The following is an 18054-nucleotide window of genomic DNA, read 5'->3' as shown; positions in this document are numbered from 1 at the left end:
GGAATATCAGACCACCTTACCTGCCTTCTGCAAAACCTGTTTGCAGGTCAAGAAGCAACAGCTGGAATCAGACATGGAACAATAGACTGGTTCCAAATTGAGAATGGAGTATGTCAACACTGTATACTGTTACTCTGCTTATTTAACTTATATGCAGAGTATATCATGTGAAATACTGGGCTGGACAAAGCACAAGATTTCTGGGAGAAATATCAATAACCTCCAATATGCAGAAGACACCACCCTTGTGGCAGAAAATGAAGAATTAAAGAGCCTCATGATGAAGGTGAAAGAGGAGAGTAAAAGAGCTGGCTTAAAACTCAACATTCAGAAAGCTAAGACCAAGGTAACCTGTCCCATCCACTTCATGACAAATAGATGGGGAAACAATGGAAATAGTGAGAGATTTTATTTTTGGGGGCTCCAAAATCACTGCAGATGGTTTTTGCAGCCATGAAATTAAAAGACGTTTGCTGCTTGGAAGAAAAACTGAGCAACCTAGACAGCGTATTGAAAAGCAGAGACATTGCTTTGCCGACAAAGGTTCATCTCGTCAAAGCTATGGTTTTTCCAGTAGTCATTTACGATGTGAGAGTTGAACTATAAAGAAAGCTCAGTGCCGAAGAATTGATGATTTTGAACTGTGGTGTTGGCGAAGACTCTTGAGGGTCTCTTAGACAGCAAGGAGATCAAACCAGTCACTCCTAAAAGAAATAAACTTCAAATATTCATTGAAAGGACTGATACTGAAACTGAAGCTCCAGTACTTTGGCCACCTGATGTGAAGAACTGACTCATTAGAAAAGACCCTGATGCTGGGAAAAATTGAAGGCAGGCAAAGAAGGGGATGACAGCGGATGAGATGGCATCACCGACTCAATGGACATAAGTTTGAGCAAGCTCTGGGAGGCAGTGAAGGACAGAGAAGCCTGTCATGATGCAGTCCATGGGGTTTCAAACAGTCAGACATGCACTGAGTAACTGAACAATAACAACAAATATGTAAAATAGCTAGTGGGAAACCGCTGTATAGCACAGGGAACTCAGCTGAATGCTTTGGATGACCTAGACGGGTAGGATGGGGGTGTTGTGGAAGGGAGCTTCAAGAGGGAGGGAAATTTATACACATATACCTGGTTCACTTTATTATACAGAAGAAACTAATACAATATTGTAAAGCAATTATACCCTAATTAAAATAGCATAGAAAAACCATGAGACCATGTAAAAGAACAATATTTTTTTTCCTAGGATCCAAAGGTCATTTGCATTTAGTATCTGAATATATCTAAACTTAATTTCCATTCTTAAAACATTTCACACCTTCTTTTTCCCTCAACAGAATGCCTATCAATGTTTAGGTCTGAGCTACTAGTTATTTGGATCTTCTATACACACTTCAGTTTCTCTCTGCATTGGACATCTTTCTTTACAGTGCCACATCTGGACTGTATGTACGCATGTATAGTGGTCCCCTGGTAGCCACAGGTGATTGATTCCAGGACTCCTGTGCATCCTGAAAACCACAGATGCTCGAGCGACTTCCGGAGAATAGTGTTTGCCTCTAATTTATGCACATCTTCTGATATATTTTAAATCATCTCTAGATTACTTATACAATAAAATGAAAATGCTATGTAAATAATTGATGGCCTGCAGTAAATTCAAGTTTTGCTTTTTGGAACTTTCTGGATTTTTTTCCCCTCAAATATTTTCCATCTGTGTTTGGCTGAATTCATGGATGTGGAACCTGTGGATATGGAAGGCTGACTATATGTTCTTTGAGTCCCCTGCTTCCCATAAACATGCAAATACAATTTTCAATTTGCATGACAACCTTGCCCAGCTTCAAGGTTCTCTAAATGGAGCTTCTAAGGCACTTTAATCACGTACTAGGACTGAAATTCAATTGAAAGCCCAAGAAACCATCAATGGTATCCAGCAAACAATATGATTTCGTGTTTCCCCGTTCACTTTTAGGTCGATAAAAAACATAAATGCCTGGTTATTTTTAATCATATTTTTTTCATTGTATGGTTTTAATTATACATGGATTTGAAAAAAGATTCAGAATAATGATCAAAGAGTAAAGTGGTCTCAGATAATTTCTTTAGGAAAAAATATTATGAACTTCTCTATGATTTCACTGTAATCAAATCCCTCCAAATATTGTTTTATATGACAATTATTAACCAAACATTTCCCTCATTACAAAAGTAATATTTGTCTCTTTGATATATTTTTATAACTTATTCCTTGAAGGTACAGAGATTTCCAAAATGAACAATGTACTTTTAAAACTAAAATGTAGCTTAATTTTAGAGATCAAATACATAAAATTCTTTGGTATTCATTAGAAAGTCTAAAAAGCACTGAAAGTACCAAGCTATTTTTAGCTACACAGTTTTTTAATTGATATCATTTTATTTATTAATATTTTTGGCTGTGATGGATCTTCACTGCTGTGTGGGCTTTCTCTACTCTCAGCAAGCAGGGGCTATTCTTTAGCTGCCTTGCATGGGCTTCTCCTTGCAGTGGCTTCTCTAGTTGCAGAGCATGGGCTCTAGGATGTGAGCTTCAGTAGTTGGGAGCATGTGGGCTCAAGAGTTGCATTTCCTGGGCTCTAGAGCACAGCCTCAATAGTTGAGGTGCATGTGCTTAGGTGTTCTGTGGTATGTGGGATCTTCCCAGACCAGGGACTGAACCCTTGTCTCCTGTACTGGCAGAAAAATTCTGAGCCACCAGGGAAGCCCCCAAAATATTTTATAGAAAAATTAGCTGAAATCACTTTACTCTTTTAATTTGATTTTGAATTTGTAGGTTTAAACTCAAGAATTCACATACAATTAAAGTGACACAACCAAAAAAAAAAAAAAAACTAATTTCTTAGAATGTTTCACGATAATAATAAATAGTCACTGGAATTTCAACTTACCTTTATGTGACTTAACGTAAATGTTACTTTTTCAAGTTCATATAATGTGGGTGGGTTTGAGCTAATTGAGAGTGAAATTACTGAAGAGATGACTCTTCCCTCTTCTTCAGCTTTATCATAACTTTGAGGTTCCAATAAGTTGTCAGATGATGAAAACAGAGGACCAATGCTCTTATAACATAAAAATGCAACTGCAACACTGCCTGTCAATCAAATAAAGGTATTCAGAAAAATTCTTAAAATAAACATAAAAGAGGCAGTTATACACATTCCCACATACTGAAATGTGGGTCTTATTATATCTATGCTCACATCATCAAACAATATTAAAACAGGTTCTCTGACCTCTATGACTCTGATCATGGACTGTAGCATCTCTTTGGCACAAATTATAGATAGGAGAAATTTTGTCCTATATAAATTTACATCCAAGTGCTGTGTAAGAACCAAGGTATTAAGTATACTTACTTGAAAAATAAAATCTTGACATTACTTTGCTTGGCAAGTGTATGAATTAGAAAGATACTGGTAAAAAATTACAGTATAACAAAAAAGATTTATAGTGCTAAGAAAGTTTATAACTGAAGAGTTGTGAGATGCCACTGAGTTCCATCTCATGCCCACTGAAATGTTTCCTATTTAAATTGATGACATATGCAGTCTCAGGGTAGGGAATTTATTGTCTTTCAAGGCAGCCATTTATCTGCACCCTCATACTCCCCAGATGCAGCACATTAGCACATAACCCAATACTAGGAATGTTACCAGATCAGTCCATACTATCTCATGACTATTTTTTCCTTAGCCTGGACTCTGTACCTACTTTACCGGATCTCAAATTGCCTCAGTTTTTGTGGCAGTTCATTATCACTGATATTAACTGTGTGAACAACTCAACATCAGCATCTATTGTCTTTTAAAATTCCTATTTTCACTTAGGTCATGTAACTTCTCTGCTGTATAGAATAATAGACAGTAAATTGAGGAATTTATATTCAGAATTTATTTATTTAGAAATAGAAGTTCTGGTTTTAGTCATTGCTTATACTTGTCTGTCCCTGGGTAAACTTGAACATTCTCATGTAAAACATCATGAGTGAATAGTGATATTCCCCCTGACTATTTACTTGGATAAAGTGGAGACCATGTACTGTCATTATATGAGAGAGCTGTCTGTAAAATTTAAGATGCTATATTAAGATGATTATTGCATACTTATTAACTGGAAACATTATATGCTTGCTTTGATGCTTGAACAACTTAGGAATAACTCTATCATATTCATTTGTTTCCTCAAATTTGTGACACTAGCAAATAATCTGAAAAGCACAAAATAATCACAATCATTGATACAAATGTTGACAACGTCATCAAAAACAAAGGACTGTGATACAAAGCTGGAACTCTCCACATCACAATTTATTTAATATATTTATTAGGAAATAGTATTCTTTGGATATCATTATGTGAGCTAGAAGTTGCAAAAATATATCACTACGTTTTCTATCTCAGTCTAGAAAGGTACCAAAGACACCGCAAAGAGTCTTGCTGACATTCAGATACATTACATATTTTCCTAAACTGTCAGCTCAGAGAAATGTTAGTATACCATGTTTGAGCTAGTGAAATTGTGATGGCTCTAGGAGATTGGCAGCTAATCCAGCATTTGCCATGGACAGACCTTGATCAGAAGCAGAACCTGGAAACCTCTTAAGTGAACCTGACCTAGTCCAGTTGATGAACAAGTTCATACAAAAGCAACTTTTCAGAGATTGTAGGAGGGGATGGTTCAAAATCAAATGAAGCAGCATAAAGATAACATGGATTTAAAACTATGAATCACTCCTATCTTTTCTAAAGGAAACTATTTTTTAACATCAATTTTGAGTAAAAGAAAATGCATACCACATAGAATGGTTCAAAATACCTTTTTAATTTTTTTCTGAATATAGTTTCAATATTTGTTCATTTTTATCATTTGGAACCTATTTTAATTTCCTATTTTAATTTTAATTTCCCACTAATTCTAGGCCTGATCTGGCTTTTAATTTTCATATCAGTTCAGTATCTATTTTTGTAAACTAGTTCATTCAGTAATGACAGACACCAAAATTCAGTACATAAAAAATACTAAAAATCCATCTGTGCCTCCTGTATTTTCCTACTGATGACATTATGCAGCTTTTAACTAATGCATGTTTTCATGAACGGATTTTGTCAATAAATGAATAATTGCATGTAGACATCATTGAATGGGTTTGATCAGTTGGTTACACTTGTCCTTCTTTTAAAGATTCAACCTTGAGGAAAACAAATTTTCTTCCTCTGCATTCTGGAGAGCCAGTATTACTGTCCCTTTCAAATGTCAGAGTTTGCATGCATGATTATGAAATATAACAAACCTATCATACACTCAGACAGGATCTCTTTGAGATATTAATTCTATGACAATTTTATCATCTGTCAGTATGATAAGTATTTTCTATGTCTTTATTCTCAGTTTCTAAATCCTACTCAAATTGTCTTTGAAAATACAACAGTTTAACACATTCTTTGGATTTGCTCCTAAATATTATGTGTGTGCTTGGTTAACTAGAATATAATATAATGGGGTAAGAACCATGGGTTCAATGGCAGTATGGCTTAGTTATTTTTGCTTTTTTATGGCCATCTGTTCCCTACTTTTGAATAAAAAATGACAAGAAAAAATTGAGAGGATAATATCAATGGATTAGAAAAACATTTCCCATTAGTGCTGTAGAAAATTTTTTTAAAGATATTTTTTCTGAGAATGAAAGCACAAACTGCTTTTAAACAATAAAGACAATGTAATTTTAAAAAATAAAATGATGTCTATAAAGTGACATATGTGTATTATTACGTATATTTTCCATTTTATGTATGATACTTGCTTTGAGAAAATATTATAATCATGCTTTTTTAGATAATATATTTTGACCTATATGAGAACAACAATATTTCTATTATCAGCAGGGTTGTTACTTTTTTTTTCTAAGTGCTTTGCACTGAGGACAGATAAATGGTTAAACTAGAATAGCAGCTGCTAGCTTGTCTGGTTAGGTGACAAGGAAAACCTGTTCAGGGCTGAATTCTATGTTAACTCCTTCCCTTCAAGTTTTAGTTCCGTATTATCTGTTACATATATAGAGACAAATCCATTACCTTCTTGTGCTTTAGTTTTATTGTCCATAAAATGAGGATATTAGTTAGATAATTATAAAGCCGTCTGCTAGTACTAGCGCTCTTGGATCACATTTCTTAAGAAACCCTGCCTTTAGTTTAGTTGAAGAGTTACTGTACAATGACTAAGAAATGAACAGAAGAGAAGTTCAAGCTTAAACAATAACTTTCTGCCTTTTTTGAAAACTATTTCTATTCGTCTTCCTCACATAATCCCAAATTCAGGCTCACAACGAGGAATATGAAGGATTTCTGAAGAACTGTTAAAAGGACTTTATGAAAATTATAGCATCTACTGACTGCTGAAAAAAGAGGAATAAAACGACAGTCCCTTTGTGTATTTCCACTGGGATCCTAACACTATTAGACAATTACAGATGTGGAGGGTCAAGGACAAGAAGGATCTAGATAATGAGCTAAAATTCTCCGCAGGTATTTTTATCATAATAAAAATATCAAATACAAATGCAGAATTTCTATCTATAAACATAACATATTTTTCTATAGAAAACCACACATGTTATAAGCACATATGATACAAGCAAATGTATGGTATTTATTGCAAAACATTGAAATATTGTTTATAAGCTTGTCAAAGTCCTACCATTTGAATCATATGCAGTTTTTCTCTTTGGAAATATCTTTATATTATCTCCGTCCATATTCATATGGGGATGAATATATTTTATGTGATGTGAATCAAAAAAGAAAGCTTTGAGAGCTGAAACAAAAATATGAAAATAATAAATTCTCTGAAATTAGTTTAATTAATATATTTAGTTAGCGAGAACTTGATCTATCATTATTGTATTTCAACTCTTAATTACATCAGGTAGAATGAATGTATTCTGAACATGACGTCTAGACATTATAATTTGTATTTTAAAATTTGATTCAAGTTTATAGCTTTTTTATTACACTACAGCATTCATCGTTTAATTCTATCTCTATTAATAAAAGAAAATATGTATACAAAGAAGCTATAAATCTTAATTACTAAAGCAGACAAGAAATTACAATGTATTAGAGGATTATATCTACAACATAATTTATTATATACAGAGTGACTGAATTCAATTCTTGAGTGATAATTTCCTTACCTGTGCCTAGTCACCTTTTTCATGAACAGATATAGAAATTTAAGCTTCTATATATGAGTCACAATGCCTGTCATCTTAATTTTGAGTAACTGGTAAATCCTGATGATGTAATGATTTTTGTATATCTACTACTCCACAGCAGGATGCTGCTACTGCTGCTGCTAAGTCGCTTCCGTCGTGTCCGACTCTGTGCGACCCCATAGACGGCAGGCCACCAGGCTCCCCCGTCCCTGGGATTCTCCAGGCAAGTACACTGGAGTGGGTTGCCATTTCCTTCTCCAATGCATGAAAATGAAAAGTGAAAGTGAAGACGCTCAGTTGTATCTGACTCTTAGCGACCCCATGGACTGCAGCCCACCAGGCTCCTCCGTCCATGGGATTTTCCAGGCAAGAGTACTGGAGTGGGGGGCCATTGCAGGATAGTATCCAGAAAATATAATAGGGGTGTATGCGATGATTATTTCAGAAAGTGTACCTTGTTGCCTCAGAACAGCTTAACAGGCAACCTCATTTTGATCCAGATTCTTAAAAGTGTCAAGCATGAGATTTCATAAAGCAGGAAACATTCTAATTTGCTATGTTAATTGCTTTATATTACCGAAAGGCAAAGGATTCCTAATGAGAAATTAAAATATACTATATTCATGATAAAGATATATGTCCAAAGGATTTCAATGTTTAAAAATAAGAATCATATTATTGCAGAAATAATAAAAATTATGCTTGTGAAGTGGTGTTAGAAGTCAGGATGGCATTACCTTTAGGGGTCAGGGAGTGGTTGGCAAGGGGGGGTGAGGGATCTTCTGAGGTTCATTTTGTGAAAATTCATCCACTTATATTCATTTGATAAATACATTTGTCTTCACATGGGTTATAATTAAATAAAAGTTTGACTTTAAATTGGAGAAGGAAATGGCAACCCACTCCAGTACTCTTGCCTGGAGAATCCCATGGAGGGAGGAGCCTGGTAAGCTACAGTCCATGGGGTTGCAAAGAGTCGGACACGACTGAGCAACTTCACTTCACTTTGACTTTAAATATATTACATCCAGAAAATCTATTTATACTATCACTGGTCCAGACAGATCCTGCCAAGTCATGAGATGACAAGGAAGTAAGGTTCTCTGAGCATTTAAATGATAAACAGTTCAGAAATAGGAAAAGGTGAAAGTTGCAAGTAGGAGACAAATCTCATTGATTCATCCTTTTTATTCAAACTTCATTCATACCCACTCTTGTGATATGCATCATCATTCACGTCTGCACTGATAAACAACTGCCAATTTAATTAACAGCAGTTTAGATACTTTTCATCTCTTTTGAGAATGGCTTCTTTGGAAAACACTACTGCTGTGAATTTGACCTTGACTTCTTACCTATATCACTTGAATTAGTATCAAACTGAGTGGTCTTTTGAAAGTTCTGAGATATCCTTAAGGTAGCCTGCTCAGCAGTATGTATCAGTTTTGTAAGATGAGTTCTTCTCTGATTTGTAGACAACTTGTCCCAAACTGTAAATGTATCCTTTTGAACAAAATTATTCAGAGTTTTTACAAATTCCTGTTGAAAAAAAGTGTACCTTTTAAAAATGTTGGAATCTTACATTAATCACAGATGTAAGGAAACTTTTAAACTTATATTGAGTTAAAGCTCAACATACTTACAGTAAGAGTTGAATTAGAAGAGGTGTCCTTGGCTGAATTCATGCTGTTTATGAATAATGGGGATGATTCAGCTAATACTTCTGTATATGTAATTATATCCATCGGTGAAAGATCTTTCAAAGAATTTCTATAGACTTCTCGTAGCAAAGCCACAGGTTCTTCTATGTGTCTAATCTGAACAAATACAAGTCCAGAAAAAGAAAACCAGCTTAAAGCACTACTGGATCTTTGCAAGAATAGAGGTTACACATTAAATATATTGTTTTTCACTCCTACACGTAAGCTATCAGACTACAACCCTAACCTGAAGCAATGAAACCTGAAATTATTTACAAAGGATTAGCAAATAGCTTAAAAAGCATAGAAGTTACTTTATAAAGGCAATGTACATTTGAATTTATCATTTTAAATTAGCTTTTAAAATATATAATAAATTATGACTTAATTTGAATTAGGTTTTAGTAAACCAGAAAATTTTTTACATGATAAAATGGCAATTTGCTTTACCTGATTGCTAATGAGTCATGTTGAAACTCACTTCTAATCATAAGGCAATAATTTCATGGACGTCTTCCTCTTTGAAACAGTATTACTTTGGTGTACAAAATCTATTTGCATACAACTATGTCTCCTAAAAATGTGGAAATGGCCTGTGATCAAAATGTGTTTTTACTATTTTATCCATCAAATTTCTTAACACGTTGAAATAACTTGCCAGTGTACAGAATAGTGAAAAAGTAAGTTACATTAAATATATGTCTTCTTCAGTATTTGGGGGATTTTCAAATTAATCCTGTCTGACACCCAAACAAAATACTTGGATCTCTATATGTAAATATTTTCAACTCTACATGAAGATCAACTGTTTGTTACTCTTAAAAAATGTGCCTTTGGAAAGATTTTAACTGAAACCAAAATGTCAAAACAGAATAAAATTTAATTCAACTCTTTTACTCACTTTTGTTAAAGTTTTATTAATATTTTCGGCAATACAGGCATTATCTAAATGGCAGTCTGGATTCACAATTTCTGTAGAAAAAAATAGTTATGTATTAAGTTTCAAAAAAATATTTTCCCTAAGATAATTATATTGATTCCAAAGATTTTGCTCACTTATTTAGACATTAACAGCACATTCTTAACATCTGAGTTTTATTTTTATTTATTCATGAAAGTTCATTTATTTAAAACATTTTTCATTATTACTTAAGTTTTACTCCTCATAAAAATTCACTTATTTTTATTTGTTAAAATGCAAACTGTTTTATGGAAAATAGAAAATTATAGTTACTGAAAGGAAATAGGGTATACAGGATCAGTGGTAAAGAACCCGCCTACCAGTGCAGGAGATGGGGTTTGATCCCTGGGTTGGGAAGAGCCCCTGGAGAAAGAAATGACAACTCACTCCAGTGTTTTCGCCTGGGAAACCCCATCGACAGAAGGAGTCTGGCAGGCTACAGTGCATGGAGTCACAAGAGTTGGACGCGACTTAGTGACTAGGCAACGATTACATAAAACACATGATCTACATCTGCCATTAAATAAAACATCTTCCATTATTTCATTTTATAGATAAAGGACTATTGGCACTTTTCTTGAAAGGTGTAGCTCTTTGATACTTCACAACTATGCAGTCATATTTTATACAGTGCTTTAAGATTCTGTTTTTTGATGTGGACTATTTTTAAAGTCTTTATTGAATTTGTTACTGGTGGCTCAGCTGGTAAAGAATCCACCTACAATGCGGGAGACTTGGATTTGATCCCTCGGTTGGGAAGATCACCTGGAGAAGTGAAAGGCTACCCACTCCCGTATTCTGGCCTGGAGAATTCCATGGACTATATAGACCATAGGGTTGTAAAGAGTTGGACATGACTGAGTGACTTTCACTTTTTTGGCCGTGAGGCATGTGGGATCTTAGTTTCTCAACCAGGAATTGAACTTGCACCCCCTGTATTGGAAGGTGAAGTATTAACCACTGGACCGCCAGAGAAGTCCCCATAGTGCTTTGATAACATATAAAATTAAATAGCATATTTATTTTGGCAATAAATGCTATCAATAAGTGTAAACAGTGATTTCCTGTGGATGTCTGATAACCTTCCCTGCAGGAAAAGTTAGAGCCACCATTAATTTTTTTACACACTGCATGATCACCACAGGCAAATGATTCACTGTCCTCATCAATATCTGGAAATATTTGAAAAATACAGATTTTAATCTAGTGCTCATATAGTTGCTACTTTGTTGATAATAGTATTACATATTGTTAGTAATTTCATATCAAATTACATAAGAAAACAAGAAAAGTGCCATCATCTGGAAAAGGACAGGGCAAACTTAAGCTGCATATATTTTCAGCTTTCTTTTGGTCAATCCATTTTAACAGTATATTGAAAATGTTATTCATAGACCAACACTTGAATTGCTTTCTGAACAGCAAGATTCATCAGAAAAATTATTAAGTCATAATTTCCATCATTGATGATGCAATGTTTATTCCTAATAAATAAAAATCTAATTTCAAAAACACATTTAGAAACAAACATTTTTTGTTTTCTAGCGTTAAACTGATTGTACAACTCAGTTTAGAATAATCTGGAGAGCAAAAAAAAAGAGTAGCCCATTTTCTTTCCAAAGCCTCATTTTTCCATACGTGCATGCTAAGTTGCTTCAGTTCAGTTCAGTCACTCAGTTGTGTCCAACTCTTTGCGACCCCATGAACCGTAGCACACCAGGCCTCCCTGTCCATCGCCAACTCCCGGAGTCCACCCAAACTCCATCGAGTCGGCGATGCCATTCAACCATCTCATACTCTGTCGTCCCCTTCTCTTCCTGCCCTCAATCTTTCCCCACATCAGGGTCTTTTCCAATGAGTCAGCTCTTTGCATCAGGTGGCCAAAGTATCAGTCCTTCCAATGAACACACAGGATTGATATCCTTTAGGATGGACTGGTTGGATTTCCTTGCATTCCAAGGGACTCCCCAGAGTCTTCTCCAACACCACAGTTCAAAAGCATCAGTTCTTTGGTGCTCAGCTTTCCTTATAGTCTCACATCCACACATGACCACTGGAAAAAACATAGCCTTGACTAGATGGACCTTTGTTGGCAAATAAAGTCTGACACTGTTTCCACTGTTTCCCCATCTATTTACCATGAAGTGATGGGACCAGATGCCATCTTAGTTTTCTGAATATTGAGCTTTAAGCCAACTTTTTTACTCTCCTCTTTCAGTTTCATCAAGAGGTTCTTTAGTTCTTCACTTTCTGCCATAAGGGTGGTGTCATCTGCATATCTGAGGTTATTGATATCTCTCCCAGCAATCTTGATTCCAGCTTGTGCTTCATCCAGCCCAGCATGTCTCATGGTGTACTCTGCATATAAGTTAAATAAGCAGAGTGACAATATACAGCCTTGACATACTCCTTTTCCTATTTGAAACCAGTCTGTTGTTCCATGTCCAGTTCTAACTGTTGCTTCCTGACCTGCATACAGATTTCTCAAGAGGCAGGTCAGGTGATCTGGTATTCCCATCTCTTGAAGAATTTTCTACAATTTATTGTGATCCACAGAGTCAAAGGCTTTGGCATAGTTAATAAAGCAGATATAGATGGTTTTCTGGAACTCGCTTGCTTGCTTTTTCAATGATCCAGTGGATGTTGGCAATTTGATCTCTGGTTCTTCTGCCTTTTCTAAAACCAGCTTGAACATCTGGAAGTTCACAGTTCACGTATTGCTGAAGCCTGGCTTGGAGAATTTTGAGCATACTTTACTAGCGTGTGAGATGAGTGCAATTGTGTGGTAGTTTGAGCATTCTTTGGCATTGCCTTTCTTTGAGATTGAAATGAAAACTGACCTTTTGCAGTCCTGTGGCCACTGCTGAGTTTTCCAGATTTTTGGCATATTGAGTGCAGCACTTTCATAGCGTCATCTTTCAGGATTTGAAATAGCTCAACTGGAATTCCACCACTTCCACTAGCTTTGTTCGTGGTGATGCTTCCTAAGGCCCCCTTGACTTCACATTCCAGGATGTCTGGCCCTAGGTGAGTGATCACACCATCGTGATTATCTGGGTCGTGAAGATCTTTTATGTACAGTTCTTCTGTGTATTCTTGCTACCTCTTCATAATATTTTCTGCTTCTGTTAGGTCCCTACCATTTCTGTCCTTTATTGAGCCCAGCTTTGCATGAAATGTTCCCTTGGTATCTCTAATTTTCTTGAAGAGATCTCTAGTCTTTCCCATTCTATTGTTTTCCTCTATTTCTTTGCATTGATCTCTGAGGAAGGCTTTCTTATCTCCCCTTGCTATTCTTTGGAACTCAAAGCATTCAAATGGGTATATATTTCCTTTTCTCCTTTGCTTTTTGCTTCCTTTCTTTTCACAGCTATTTGTAAGGCCTCCTCAGACAGCCATTTTGCTTTTTTGCATTTCTTTTTCTTGGGGATGGTCTTTATTCCTGTCTCCTGTACAATATCAGGTACCTCCATCCATAGTTCATCAGCCACTCTGTCTATCAGATCTAGTTCCTTAAATCTATTTCTCACTTCCACTGTATAGTCATAAGGGATTTGTGTCCAACTCTTTCCGACTCTATGGACTGCAGCCCTACAGGCTCCTCAGTCCATGGGATTCTTCAGGCTAGAATACTGGAATGAGTTGCCATTTCATACTCCAGGAGATCTTCCCAACCCAGGGGTTGAACCCATATCTCTTATGCCTCCTGCATTGGCAAGGAGGTTTCTTTACCACTAGCATCATCTGGGAAGCTCCTCATTTTTTCCGTATAAGTTAACTGAAAAAATTAAGATGTAGCAGAATGTGTGATTCAGTGCCCTTAAAATCTTATTAAAACTTATAACTTTAGTTCAGGGTATATTTTGCCATCATTCTTAATATACAGTCATCATAGATAAAGTAACAAATTATACAGAATTAAGTCTTAGATTTTCAGTATATATCAAAGCTACAATAAAAGTGGTAGGTTATAAACTCACATAATTTATATTCTTAATTTAAAATTTTACATACTATAGTGAAGAGTGAAATATATCTTAAAATTATAAATACAGTATAAATACTCTGCTAGTAGGCAAATTTCCAATATGGAATGATTCCAAGGGACTGAATAGTCCATATAATTACCTTAAACTAATGCAGAAATTTCTGTGCTCCTAAGTCTAGCTCTGACATCTTAGAGCTACTTCATGTTAGAGAATAAGTCTGTAATTCTGAATATATAATTTGATTTTTAAAAAACTAATAGAGTGGCACAATACTGTTTGCCTTTTTATAAAGGGAGAGTGCTCAAGATCCAATTAAAATGTCATCTCACTAGATATATGAAATGTAGCTGATCCAAATTTCTCATTTTAAAAATGCAAAAATGGTATAAACACCAACCCCTCACCCCCATTAAACCTCACACCACCAGGCAGTAAGTCTCGCCTGTTCTTTAAGAAATGTCCATTTGCTAAAAAGGTGATGGTGCTGGATTTAAGAAGATGATTAGCGGGCCTGGAAAAGCAGTAGGAAATGCCTCGTTCTGTCAAGGCCATATGGCCATGCTCTGTCTGTGTGCTCACTCAGTCAGTCAGTCTGACTTTTGGCAGCCACGTGGACTGTAACCCACCAAGCTCCTCTGTCCATGGAATATTCCAGACGAGAACACTGGAGTGGGTTGCCATTCCCTCCTCCAGGGGATCTTCCAGACCCAGGGACTGAGTCACATCTCCTGCATCTCCTGCTTTGGCAGGCAGATTATTTACCCCTGTGCCACCTCAAAGTCCCCAGTCATGACCTGTATTACCCAGCTATCCAAGTCCTCTACTTTTAAAGGAATAAATGCTGCCCTAGCACCTTCACTCTCTTCCTGAATTTCTATACACATGTAATCATAAACTGTCCCTTCACACACACACACACACACACACACACACGACAGAAATAAAGGAGGGAGTGACAGCTGTTGGCTCTTGAGAATCATTAGGGAAAACTTTCCAGTTTGGGCTGAAGTAAAGATGCTAGTGGACAGCAGACTAGAATTAATATTTTTCATGAAATCAAGAAGTGAGAAAAAATAAAAGAAAGCAAAAGACTAGTCTTTTTTGGAGCAGTGTTGAATAAATTATTTGCGTAGCACCCAAATGAGGATAGTATCCCAATGAAGGTGTGAAGAGATTCATGAAGTATCATAAACAGAACAATTTATTTCATGGGAAAGAAAGCTATGTTCTCTGAATACCCTGATTTCACATTTTCAGATGCCATCTATGGTTAATTGGAAACGAAGTGTTGATTTCTCTCAATTTCAAAATCATTTAGAAAGGTGCAACTTTTCTTGGGAACTTTATCCCAAATCCAATCTCTGAACAACATACTGATTTTAACTTTGCAAATGCCATTTTCATCCTCCCTCATGCCTTTGGACATAAGTGTACAAAGTCTTGGAGTTCCCTGGAGGCTCAGACAGTATCATTGCTCTTGGTGGTTTCAGCTTTCCCCCGTGTATTCTCTACACCCTGTGGTCCTTATTTTGGGTTTTCTGCTATGGTTTCAGCTCTCCCAGCACCCACTCCGCAGTTTGCTATCCCAGCATGTCAGCCTTGGACCAACTAAAGCATTTCAACTTCTGAATTCACCAAGTGACAGAATGTTAATCTTAAAAATAATAAGGTCATACCCTTGGAGATGAATATTTGAAATTAGGATTATGTAAATTTTATATTCTGACTCCAAATATTCTAGAAGAATATTAATCACCCTACCAAAGATATGCTTTTCAAACCTTCGTTATCCCATCAAAGACATTTTTTCTGAACTATTTATACTTTCCTTGTTTACATTATTGTTCCCCTAGCTTTTTACTAAAATGTAGATATTAAGTTTGCTATCCTTCTCACTCTGGGCCTCAGTAGTAGAACCTACTGAGTTTAACGTAGTGATGGAGTGTGTGACCCCTACAACTGGCTGTGTGACAGGATAGTCAAGGAGCTTCCACTATCCTTAAAATATCACTCTATACCTCCTTGCTACCTAGTAGTATGAAATGATTCATAAAATACTGAAAAAGTATCTCATGCTCAAATAGGATAAAACTGGCTTAGACAAAATAAGTGTGACTGCCATCTTACATCACGGTCCACAATAACATCTCTTGCAATTTCTCACGGGACCTAGGATCTAAAAAACCAGTATGTATCCTCCTTCCTACAGGTAAAGGTCCTGTGGAAGACCTTAATTCAAATCCTGACTCTAATATTCATTAGCTCTATGACCCTGGGTGGTACCATAAAATACCCTTAACTCAAAAGGGTTCTTTTTCATAACAAATGAGGAAGTGTATGTAAAGGTGTTTGGAGGGGTGCCTAAGATACAGTAGGTGCCTGATATTGTAACTGAGAATCCGGTTCAGTGATTCTATTCAGATTGTGTGTTTTCTTAATGGCATAAACCCTGTGAGTATGTAGGTTTAGAGAAAACACAATGATAATGACTGTCTTGTTAAACTGCCATGTTTTGGTACTCCCTAGAGCTGTAAAAAAGAAAAAGCACCCTTTCCCCCGTTTTAATGAAGGATAAATTGCTGCCATATAATTATTTCAACTTGGCTAGAACTGACAAGCTGTATTTAATAAGTGATCCACGTTTTCCATTACCAAACTAACACTCAGCTTAACACCAATAACTTGATTTCACTAAATGTAAGTATGTCATAATATGCACTTCCTTGTTCTGCAAATCAAAAAATTCATTTGCTTTTTCATTAATACAATTATGCTTGTTTTTCTTGTCTACAATGAGCCAAACCAGCAGCATTTTATCATAATTGTCTTTCAAAGCATGATTGTATGATTGCTTTAATTTTCATAATTTTCATCAATACCTGAATTTTCTAATGTTGTGTAACTCACAGACTGCAAAAAAAAGATAAAGTGTTCAATTACTGGAAGTAATCTGCAAAGACAAAATTGAATTTTAATATTATTCAAAGCCAGAAAAAAAACTATCAGAGTACCTAAGACAACAGGACATAAAAAAATGACAAGTAGTAAAAACTGCTCTTACAAACACAGAAAACATGAAGTCCTTGGGTTCTACTCATTTGGTTTTGGAAGGTCATACTACTGAATGCCTCACCTTCCCCACTTGTGAACAATGTCTCTTGGGAACTGGGCACCAGAAGTTCTATTTTACTGTGATTCCAAGGAGAACAAAAATAGGAATGATGCTCAATCTCACTCAAAGCCATCTCCAACAAGATTATTCATCTGTTTAAAAAAGTATTTCAAAAGACTAAAGAATTTTGCTTGGGTAATTTTCTGTCCTGTACTGGAGGTTTTCCTTATATATTTATAGATATTCTTAATGACTATAATTGGGCTTCCCAGGTGGCACTAGTGGTAAAGAACTCACCTACCAATGCAGGAGATGCAATCCCTGGGTCAGGAAGATCCCCTGGGGTTGGCATAGCAACCCACTCCAGTATTCTTGCCTGGAGAATCCACATGGACAGAGGAGCCTGGTGGGCTAAGAGCTGGACACAACTGAAGTGACTTAGCAAGCATGCAATCACTATAATTACCAGATATGTCAAATTCAAGGATTAGCTAAATTTTTAAATCATAAGCAATACACTACAAGGTGAAACACTAAGGTAAAAAGAAAACAGAATTATGCTTCTCTGTTCAAATTACCTGAAGATTATCATAGTTAACAATGAAAATTACTACAGGACTGGAAAAAAAAAAAAAACAGAAAAGAAACAGTTTCTTTGCTTCTGAGAAAAGCTTAATCTTTGAGGACAACAAAATTGGTGAGAATAACAATTCTGCAGAGAAAGATTTTTTTCATTGAATGATCCATCAAACAAAACAGGTGGAAACTGGAGGACTCAATATTGGATGGCATGCATGGTAAGTTGCTTTAATTGTGTCCGACTCTGTGGCCCTATGAACTGTAGCTCACAGGATATTGGATATTGAGTTTTAATCTAAGTTATAGTGTTTACTGAGATCTTAAAAGAGCTAAAAGGAGAATTAGCAAAAATATAGGGCTCTTCCATAGTATCTCAATAATAACTGAGTATTGGGAGGAAGTCTTAAATTACCAATGTATTCAGTTTAGTCACTCAGTTGTGTCCAACTCTTTGGA

General features: G+C 35.9%; 1 protein-coding gene across 2 annotated transcripts in view; it reads right to left on the bottom strand.

The window, feature by feature from the left end:
- ADGRL4 (adhesion G protein-coupled receptor L4) overlaps nt 1-18054 on the bottom strand; it is a 138596-nt gene that overhangs the window by 43891 nt on the left and 76651 nt on the right. For both annotated transcript variants that reach the window (XM_068963952.1, XM_068963951.1), the window contains exons 4-8: nt 9859-9929; nt 8901-9074; nt 8613-8796; nt 6741-6857; nt 2936-3138 (exon numbers count right to left, since the gene is read on the bottom strand). In XM_068963952.1, the coding sequence (XP_068820053.1) occupies nt 2936-3138; nt 6741-6857; nt 8613-8796; nt 8901-9074; nt 9859-9929 (749 nt within the window). The remainder of the gene's footprint in view (nt 1-2935; nt 3139-6740; nt 6858-8612; nt 8797-8900; nt 9075-9858; nt 9930-18054) is intronic.

Source organism: Capricornis sumatraensis, chromosome 2 (assembly GCF_032405125.1).
Source record: "Capricornis sumatraensis isolate serow.1 chromosome 2, serow.2, whole genome shotgun sequence".
NCBI classification, from domain to species: Eukaryota; Metazoa; Chordata; class Mammalia; order Artiodactyla; family Bovidae; genus Capricornis; species Capricornis sumatraensis.
The sequence above is the reverse complement of the archived record's forward strand: the minus strand, read 5'-3'. Positions and strand labels throughout refer to the sequence as shown.